At 32.7% G+C, this 11,340-nt stretch overlaps 1 protein-coding gene across 1 annotated transcript in view; it reads left to right on the forward strand.

Annotated features, from left to right (window-relative positions):
- Positions 1-10,594, forward strand: part of LOC113510643 (alpha-tocopherol transfer protein-like) — a 34,071-nt gene extending 23,477 nt beyond the window's left edge. The window contains exons 5-7 of the mRNA XM_026894112.3: positions 5,159-5,269; positions 7,498-7,634; positions 9,713-10,594. Coding sequence (XP_026749913.1) covers positions 5,159-5,269; positions 7,498-7,634; positions 9,713-9,842 — 378 coding nt within the window. The 3' untranslated portion in view covers positions 9,843-10,594. The remainder of the gene's footprint in view (positions 1-5,158; positions 5,270-7,497; positions 7,635-9,712) is intronic.
- The last annotated feature ends 746 nt before the right edge of the window (positions 10,595-11,340 follow it).

Below are 11,340 nucleotides of genomic sequence, written 5' to 3' on the forward strand. Positions count from 1 at the left end.
ATAATTGTAATTTTGTTAAAATGAAACTCAAATATAGATACAGTCATAAAGACTTCAGTTTTTATATTTTTTGTTTTTTTTTTATACTCGTATTTAATTTTTTTCTTTATAATTTTTTAACTAATAGTGTGTACATTTTTAGTATCATCACGTAATATAGCCAACATATTTTAACATTGATTGATGACAATGATGATGATGATGAAGATTTTAACATTCACTGTCTGAAATACAAAAAAAAATCAACAATTAAAAGTAAAATAAAAGAATGGACACTTCTATGTACTCGTAAGTAGAATCGTGTGTTCATACCTTTAAAAGAGACAAGGGTCATTGCACTAAAAATACCGTATGCGACTCATTATTTTATTACGTATGCATTCTGATAACTGATATGTCATTTCGAAACAAACCGGTTTCAGAAACTCGAATTGTATTTTCACCGACGAGCCGTCTACTTTATAAATTACTTACTAATATTATAAATGTATAATTAATCTATGTTTATATGTTTCTTTGTTACCTCTTGACATCTTAACGTTTAACAAATCTTTATAAAATTTGCTAGATATACATATAGTATTGGGGATAGAGTAGGACATACAGGTAACTTGTTATCAATGAATTAATTAAAATAAATCATGTCAATCAATATCACGGTCTCGCAGATGAAGTTGGAGGTAAAAAAAGTTGAAAAAAAAAAATATTTGTTAATTTTAAACTTTTATGTTGTTGCCATTTATTTCAAATATACTATCAGAGAGCCTACCATGAAATATATTCCGAAATTTCGGGGACGAACGAAATAGAAATTTGATGTTAAAATTACATAATACATGCCGTTTAAAATTATTAAAAATATTAAAATATCGTTCCTCTGGACTATTAGGATAGGATTTATGATGAATGAAACGTTAAGCTCCATTTACTGGATCGATTTATGTACGAACAAAAATACGAAATTAAGCCCGAAAATTCAAAATTTCATTTCATGGTAGGCCCGCAAGACTTAACACGACTCGATTGCAGGTAAATAGTACCTACATACCTAATTTTTATTGCCAACGGTATTCATTTGCAATCGCGTCGCGATAAGTTCTGACAGTTTATTTATTTATTTACCACTGAGCTGGCAAACAAGTATACGCCTCACCTGATGGTAAGCGGTTACCGTAGCCTATGAACACGTGCAAAACCAGAGGAATTACGCGCGCGTTGTCGACTAAAACAAAATATTGCTGTGCCATTAAAAAAGATTTCTCTTTTTTAGTTTTTAGCCACTTTCTATTAGCGCATAAGAGATTGTTACTAATGATAAGGCCGCATTTTCAACCAAAAAAGGAAAACTTTCTCAAATCGGTTGTATTTTTTTATATTCCTTGCTTTATAATTCTGTCATTTATAAACCGATTTGGAAAACTCTTTTTTTCCGAAAGGATGGTAGTAGTTTAATTTTAAAGTCAAACTAATTAATTAGTTCACTGATCTTTTGTTATTGTTTATATTCTTAGTATGATTAACAAGATATTCATATATATATATATATATATATATATATATATATATATATATATATATATATATATATATAATAATAATATAATAATAATAATAATAAATCTCTTTATTTTCAGGTATATACCCATAGTTAACATTTTTATATTATTAATTAAATAAATTGTTATTATTATTTTTAAAATATACATCAATTATAAAATACCAATTTAAATTATTTCGTTATAAAATCTCTTGTCGTCAGGTATGCTGTGAGAAATACAGTCTTTACAATATTATTACTTGTTGTCATTAATCTGTCATGAAATTTTGCCTTATAATTACGTAAAATAGCAAAAAAATCATTAACCCTGTTCTCTGCAAACATGCCAGACGCACTACACCGCCATGGCAAGTTGAGCATCGCTCGGAATGCGTTATTGTATTGCACACGCAGTGTGTTATAAGCCCTTTTCGTATAACTATACCATAACTGGCTGGTGTAGAAAGCCTGACAATAAGACTTAAACAATGTCAATTTGACTAGCTTCGAACAGTGGTTAAATCGTCTAGCCAGCATATTGCTTCTACATGCAATGTTACGCCTTTGTCTCTCCAGATCGCTATCATCTTTCAGATCTTCTGTCAACATATGTCCAAGATATTTAAATTTATTAACTATTTTTAAAGTATTCCCACATAAATTAATTTTTGGCAAAATTTCAGGTCCCTTTCCATATTTAAAAATAATAATTTCCGATTTATTGACATTATATGTTAAATGATGTATCTTTGCATATTGTTCACATATTTCAATTAGTTTTCTAAGACCATTGGCTGACGGACTCAGCAAGACCATGTCGTCCGCATAACTGATATTATTTAGGCTTACACCACCGATATGGCAGCCAACTCTAGTCCCACTGAGTCGGCCAATCAAATCATTGATATATAAATTAAACAGAACAGGTGAGGTCAGCCCACCTTGTCTAACTCCACATGTAAGTTTGTAGCTCTCCGACAACACGTTACCCCATCTAATTTGATTTAACTGGTTTTCGTACCAAAATTATATATTTGTAATATTAGGTGGAACTCTTGTCTCACGCAATTTATTCCAAAGCAAATTATAGTTAACTGTATCAAAAGCACGGCTGATGTCCAAAAAACAAGCATAAACAGAAGTTTTTCTGGATATGTATTGTCTTACAGTATTTTTCAATGAAAAAATAGCCAAATCCGTAGCCAGTCCCTTACGAAAACCGAATTGTGCATTATTTAGTGGTAGGAAGTCCTCTGAAAGGTATTTGTTAATTATGCGCTCAAATAATCTAGAAATAATAGTGGCTAATGAGATAGGACGATAATTTGTAATACTAGAGACATCACCCGTTCTGTTCTTTACAATAGGTATTACAATAGTCCTCATAAAGTCTCTTGGCAGGTAGCCATGATCCATACATGCATTGAAGAATAAGGCAATTTTCTCAAACAATAATGGGCTAGCATATAATAAGTGTTCAACGCTAAGTCCGTCGTGCCCAGGGGATTTGCCACGCTTCATATCCCTCACACATTTTAAAATATCCTTCCCTGTAACGTGGAGGGCGCTAGTGTTGTTGGACTGCGATGAGCAAGAAGAGTCCGAACCACTACCGGTCGCTTTCTCGTTATTAGATTTGTTCGATGACAAATTAAATTTATCCATAAACATCTTTGCTATACATTCTGGATCCTGGCTACCGTTTACAGATACTGGTAGACTAGATTTAAGGTTCAATTTATTAGTTTCCTTCCAAAAATTAACAAAATCTTTATTATACCTATGCGTGGCAATTATGTCCATTTTAATTTGGTTTTCATTATGCTGACACCACCTTAGCCTATTTTTAAATACCTTACGACTTTCAATCATATTCTCATACAATTTACCCTGTGACGGGCGTCCATACAAATTCCATGTATTATAAAATTTCCTAGCCACCAAATGAAATTTTTTGACATGATAATTCCATCCAATAACTTGTTTCTTTTTAAATAACGTATTTCTGCCTAAAAATGAACCAGTAGCCGCCCTAACAATGCTACTAACTATCTGATTGTAGTAAACATCAATCATTTCACAGTGTTCCTTACTTCTACAGGAGGAATCAGTGCATGAAATAGTTGACCATTCAAATGAGTTAATGTGTTGATCACATAATTTTTCATACCTTTCTATTTGCTCAGGGCTACGGTTACCCCAGATAGCCTTATTAATCTTTTTTAGGTTATGACTAGTTTTTGTGACAATAGCATCAATATCACATTCAATTACAAGAGGACAGTGATCAGACCAATATACGTCCTTTAACACATAAATATTACTAATAATTTTAAGTCCAGAGTTAGTAACAATACAATGGTCAATCCAACTGGTAGTGCCATGAGCATCACTCAAATATGTATAAGTATCTGATAACATACCCAAGTAGTCCACATCCGCACATAACCAGTCCTGGTCACGACAGTATTCAAGTAGCTCACTGCCAAATAAGCTATTTACACGCGACACATCTGCGTTAAAATCACCTAGCACTAATACACTTTCTACATCGTTATTTGCAATCACCGCACTAATTACCGCTAAACATTCCGTAAATATAGGCAAGTTATCTGGTTCTTCAGTAGGCATATAAACCGACACTATAATAAAGGTACGCCCAGTCGGCGTTTCAATATGTACAGCTGCTACGCGCGTCGATCCCGTGTCCAATGGGGTAACATCCGTAAACAGGGTTTTCCTCCATAATATTGCTACACCTCCGTAAGGACGACCTTTAAGGTATATAATGTATAACGGGTAAGATAAACATCACTTTTAAAAATAATATGTTTTTAATGGGAGGATACTGTTTTATTTACTTCTTAATTTTATCGATATTTGACGATTTGTTTCCATAAGATTAAGAGTTTGACCAAACTCGACTTCAATAATATTTAAATATACTATTTTTATGATATTATTTCAATATTTGTGTATAATGACGTAAAATGAAGACGTATTCTTTTTAAAGTAGCTTGGGTCGCTTTGAACCGATTTTGATAACTCTTTATTCAAATGATGAAGTATATTTCCCTATTTTTGTCACAATTCAAGTCATAATTTTTTACGGAGAAAACCTCAAAGTATCTATTACATAATAATTAATAAATCCTTACTAATTATAATGTGAAAATGAGTTTGTTTGTTACTTTATAGCGCCTTAACGGCTTAACCAATTACTAGGAAATTTGGTATACACATATAGGACAAGATGGAGAAGGATATAGACTACTTTTTATCTCGTTCAGGTGTTATAAAAGTTAGTTAGAATAATAAATAGTAATGGTAATATAATTATAGCCGTGTTGGTCCATAGGCCATTCCTTTCTTGACGTGGGTGTCGTAAGAAGCAACTAAGGAAGATTATGATATACGGATGGGCAGCAACGGCCCTCTTAAAACATCAGCACTGATGTTTTATTACTGATGTTTTATCACCAAAAGCTAAACTGCGGTTGTCGAACCGGCTGCCAAGTGTAGCAAAACAAAACTTCTGGCAAAATCTCCCTCGTGGGGGAGGCTATGTTCAGCAGTGGACAGTTTACGGCTGTTACAACAAATGGTAATTATTATTTTCAGGAGGCTATCCCGATCCGGCTAAAACAAGTTCACGTAATCAACGCACCGGCGTACATCAGCAAGATACATGCCATATGCAAACCTTTCCTCAAGACAGAAGTGGCTAAACTGGTGATAAAAATATATAATTTTTTTTTATTATTTAAGTTTTTTCTATATTTATATTCAATAAATATTTTGCATTTAAATAATACATCCAATTATGAAATAATACGTTGACCTTAAACTTAATGGTCGTCTTGACCATGATGGAAACTTGCGTAACAATGTTTCTGCAAAAAAAGCACGAGTATGTACAGTCGCGTCAAAAAACGATGAACCACTATAGATTTTTCAAAACTGAAAAATATGTTGTGTACATAAGTATAAATAGTTAAATATATATAATAGTATATGTATGTTATAGATTTTAGGTATGTAGAAAATCTTAATTTTTTTATCGACTTTTTATGTTAACTGTACATTTTTGCCATTTGACATCATTCATTTGTCATACATTCTACAATATTCTGTAACCATAGTCTCTAAAAGATATTTGACACATTGACTATGTGACAAATTATCTGTCCGTTATACCCATAGACAAATTGTATTTCTTTTTAAATGGATATTAATGCTACTTGCGTTAACGATATACACTGGTGAGGTACCAGTGATGAAATAATAGGTGAAGATGAAAAAGCTGTTCAGTTAACCTATCGTGAAGTCTTGAGCACGATAATTTCCAGTGGGAACCGCGAGGAGGTCGATCTAACAGAGTATATTGCTAGTAATATGACTACTAATCCCCATTACTAACAATCCCCTTCTCTCCTGACGTATTAAGTTAGATAGGTACCTAACTATATTCATGGCAATTAGCTAATAATTTTTTTTTATACAACTTAGAATGGCAAACAAGCTGACGGCCCACCTGATGGAAAGTGGTAACCGTCGCCTATAGACATGAGCAGTACCATGGACATAATAGAGTATACTGTTTCGCCGATGATACCCCCCGTGCGTTGCCAATCCTGAGGACTCAGGTGTTATTCCTCTGTACCCAGTAAATTCACGCTATATCCCACCCTTCAAACCGAAACACAGTTATGCAAACACAACTGCTTCACGGTTGAAACACGAATGGGACGGAGGTACCCAAGCAATCGACTTTTGTACAAAGTCTCCCTCTGGTAAAATAATACTAGTAAAAAAACAATCAATTATCTTTTATTGCTTTTAGTTAGGACTGGTTACGACTTCTTGCGTTCTAACACTGCTACGATAAAAAAATATTTGTTTCCTTTTACTAGGAGTACATAATATATAAGGAACAACCTTCATCTATGGGTACATATAAATAATATTAACAATAGGTAATTGAGCAGACCACAAAAAAACACGTGTATGTATATGTATAATTATTATACTGTAATTATCAAATTTGAGACGGAATCAACAGGTATTACTACAATCGTCTTCACTAATGAGGCATAATAGGTGAGGATGAAAAGAGGATCTACCATGAAATTTCGCATTTTCGGACTCAATTTCGTGTTTTTGTTCTTACCGAAATCGGCCCAGTAAATGGAGCTTAACATTTCGTTCGTCATAAATTATAACGTAATAATCCAAAGGAATGATATTTTAATATTTTTAACGGTATGTATTATCTAATTTTAACATCAAATTTGTATTTCTTTCGGCCACGAAATTTTGAAAAATGTTTCATGGTAGGCTCTCAGGTCAGTTGGCTTACCATGATGAATTTATAAAAAACTAACCACGATGATTTTGCAAGACAACGTTGTGGATGGCTACCTAATAGGACATATTACTAGCAACGGAGCTGTTAGTTCCTGTTACTAATAATCCCATCCCTCGTTGTAATAAGCTTAGGTTATAGATATCCACGGTGCAGTTCATGTTTATAAGGCTATCAGTGTATTTGCTATACAAAACATTAAAAAAAAAAAATTAGGTTCCAATCGAAACGTCTATTCAATATTTAGATTTAATCCCAATTACATCAACAGACAAGCCGTCGCTTTTACTAGTTAATCAGACTTTATTTAAGTACCTACCCAGCGTAAGTTTATTAAGTATAATATATTTTTAAACTATATGTGACTGTACTAACTCTCGATATCTATTTATGATATTCCAAACCATGTGCTTTATACTATAAAGATACAGTATTTTTTTTTTATTATAAATAGCAAGGTTTCTTTAAAGCATCGTGCATCATATGCGCGTAACGGGTCAATCGCTAGAGCATGGCTTTTTTATGCTATGTTTATTTAAAGATATATATTTTTTCTATTCATGACAATAATATAACTTTATTTTGTTATTCACAGATAAAATTCCACGAGCCAAACTCTGAGACGCTATACAAGGATATCCCTCAGGAGATTCTGCCTGACGAATATGGCGGTAAAGCTGGTAACCTGGAACAGATCAAACGGTATTGGATCAAACGAATCGAAGCAAAGAGGTAAATTCTGTAAACGTTTGTAAAGATGTTTGGATGTTTAGACGTTCGTTGGTTTTTTTTTTCATATCACAAAGGTGGCAACAACAACAAACATACAACCTGTCTGATGGTAAACGATCACTGTAGCTTATGTACGCCTGCAACACTAGGGGTGTCACTTGCACCTTGTCGACACTCAGGAAACCTTAATACACCCCTTTTAAAGAACTCCATACGGTAGTCTCTAGAAAAAACCTTGGCTCGGAGCTCCTTCCACAGCCTTTGTGTTCACGGGAGAAGACTCCTCCAAAATCGCACTGTACGCGACTATTTCTAATTCTAGCTTTTGAGCATGAATTGGTATGTTTATTACTCAATATCGCTTAAACGGCTGAACGAATTTAAATTGAATTTGGTGCCTTAGTAGGTTACACCTCAATTTAATAGGCAGTTTACATCTATTTATCTTCACATTGCGGGGTAGGCAAAGGAAACCGTGTGCTAAACACATTATACATGCACTTTCTTTACTAGTCTTATCCATGTACATTGTTGACTCCTCCTTTAGATAGATCACAGTCTATCTAATCATAATGGTTTAGTCTAGGTCTCCCTCAGTATCTAGATCCATCCACTTTTGCGTTTTATGTTAATTTAATTTCATCTAACATTCATTCCTCGTGCCAGAACCAACAATAGATGGGGGGGGGGATTGTTAATAATAGAGTCTAACAGCCTCATTGCTAGCATTACACCCTATCAGGTCGACCTTCACGCGGTTCCCCCTGGAATTCATCGTGATTAATGTTATATTTGTTAGATTTGTCACAATGGGTCAATTGAACTGTTTTCATACTCATCAATCCTCTCTCTGATGCTCCGTCACCATATTATATTTTCAATAAGATTCTCTATTTTCACCCAAAAAAAAATGCCAAAAATAGCTCACGCAGCTTTTTTATATTGTAACTTTTATCTAATATCTATATACATATATAAAGGAAAATTAACCAACTCCTTGTGTTTTGCTGTTAGTCTTCTTCAGGGGCGTTCGGTGCTTTTATTTAATTCGGGCTTTTTTCACAAACCAAACATACTATTTATATTAAAAAGTATACTTATTCTTATATTAATATTATAAATGATTACGTCAATAAAATCACAAAGTGCATTGTGCAAAATAAATATATCTACCAATCGATTATTACCTGTAAAGGCGAAATCTTATGCGAGTGACTGCGAAATCAATGCATTTACAAGTACCTATAAAATGTTGCAAGAAAGTGAAATGTCTGTGTAGCCATTGCTTAATTGCTTTATAGGATAGGTATATTTTATAGTCATTATACATACGCTCTGTAGAAATTTGTATGAGGTCATGCAAAAGGTATATTTTGCGTGATTCTGCGTGCTAATATCGCAAAATGTATAAGATTGAACGCTCGAGGCGATTATAAAAAATTGAGGCCAAGAAGCGAGATTCCAGTATGCCTTGACGTTCTGTCGTTGCACCTTTAAAGGAGATGTAAGAAAACTCAACAGGAAAATGTTTTATATTGCTTAAAACTTCATACATATATATAATATTATGAGACTTTATTTTTTTATTATTATATCAGCCGTTATCTGTTCTTTGCTGGACATAAGCCTCCTCCATAAGGGGGGGGGGAGGGTTTGACAGTAGTTATCATGCTTGGCAGGTATAAGTTGGCAACCGCAGTTAGGCTTTGGTGATGTTTTAAGAGAGACGTTACTGCCCATACTTCCTTCATTAATAAAGTTTCTTAATGAGGCATCGTAAAAAGCTGAAAGAATATTTTTTTTTTAGCCAACCTGTTTTTTTATTAATAAAATTACAGATATATCTTAATATCTAAAATTATGTAATCTTATTTTACTACAATAATTTAATAAAATTATAATATAATAAAATAGAGTAGACGAAATTGCCGTTACATTTTCAACCATTAAAAAAGAGAATTCCTTAATTTAGTATAAACACATCATGAAAATCTTGTTCATAAATATATTAATTACAATTTTTTTTTAACCATTTAATAATTATAAAATACATTATTTTTTGTGTATTGTATTTCCAGAGATTGGTTTTTGAGCAACGACAAGCGTTGGGCGGTAGACGAGACCCTCCGGCCGAACAACTGCCGAGACGATCGCGCGGACAAGGTGCGCGATTTGCCAGGATCCTTCCGCACCCTCGCTCTTGATTAGTAATCATAATGTTAGGCCACTACCGATCTAAGAGCTGAATATCGTTTTTAAAGAAGTTCAGCTTTCCTAGACAAATGACAAACGAATCTATCGAATGTCGTTATCGCTAGCGAGTCCGTGGGATAAAATGAGATGACGATATTCGGCATCTCGTTCTGTCTCATGCGAGTCCTAACCTAAACAATTTTATTGAGAAATTCGTTTGTGTGGCGGCATTAACTCTACGAGATTCTTGACTTGTGCAACATGTTATACGCCTCTCAATAGGCACATCTAAAGAAAAATGATCGAGTAAAATGATATCTATCCACATGTGAAAAGTGGCATCACTGTAAATGTACATAATTCGTTTTTTAAACTAAATCATAGTATTTTTTTTACACAAAAATCGACTTTAATTTCCATAAAATTTGAAAAGTTGTGTTTTATACTAATTTTGTCGAAAAGGTAAGTTGTTTGATTCTGAAAATACTAAGATGCTTTCATTTATTATACAAAAGAACTTTCCATTTACGTTATATAAAATATGTTCACTGTTGGCGATGATAAGGTAATTTAGTGCTGATTTCTATTTTGTCGGATAAAAATGATCATATAAAAAAAAATCAAATATATTGTAAGTCTAAGGTTTCAAATAAAGTACTTACCTATACCATAACTATGCTGGTAAATAGGTTATTAAATAATGTTGTATTTTTTGTATGCATATTACTTGCTTATTTGTATTAATAACTAGAGTGAAGTTCATAAAAGATTGGAAACACTGCCTTATAATGAGATAGATAAGTATGGAGATTATATGAGCGTTGCTAATGGCATAAAATCAAAATTATAAGCCTATTACATTTTGGAATTATTATTATAACAGATGTGTATGTATATGTATGTAATTTTTGGTGTAATGGCTGCTTCGCTTGGGTATATTGTATCTTGTTTTTAATTAATGACAAAATTATTTTATTACTTGATCTATTAGATAGAACAAAGAGAAAAAATATTTTGTCTGTATATTGTTTGGCAAGTTGTGCTTTTAGGCATGTTTTTTTTTCTATTACCTATACTGATATAAAACTGAGCTAAAGTTTAAATAAACTTTGAGAATTCGTTTAATATTTTAGCCAAAATTAAAGGCTAGAATTTGCTTTTTTTTTAACATTGTATAAATTATTAGTACCATAGCAGGTCTGTTGTGTATTTTGATTGTGACTTTGACAGTACAGTACTGTACAGACAGAAATGAGAGCGCAATGAAACGATGTCATTTCTAAGACAATTGTTTTAATATTTGATCTATATACAAGATGGGAACAAAAATATTGACTATTTCTAAATTTGAGATTACTCTCAGATTTACTATAAACAGGTTTAATTATAAGAATAAATAATCTAGAAATAAAATCTAGTCTTTATTCTTACGGTATAATTTAAACATGTTTAGAGTAAACAAAATCATTTTAGCATCATGTTAAAAAAATATTTTACTAAGAAAAATAGTAGA

The sequence above is a fragment of the Galleria mellonella genome, unplaced genomic scaffold (genome assembly GCF_026898425.1).
Source record: "Galleria mellonella isolate WM207_F2 unplaced genomic scaffold, CSIRO_AGI_GalMel_v1 utg32, whole genome shotgun sequence".
NCBI lineage: Eukaryota > Metazoa > Arthropoda > Insecta > Lepidoptera > Pyralidae > Galleria > Galleria mellonella.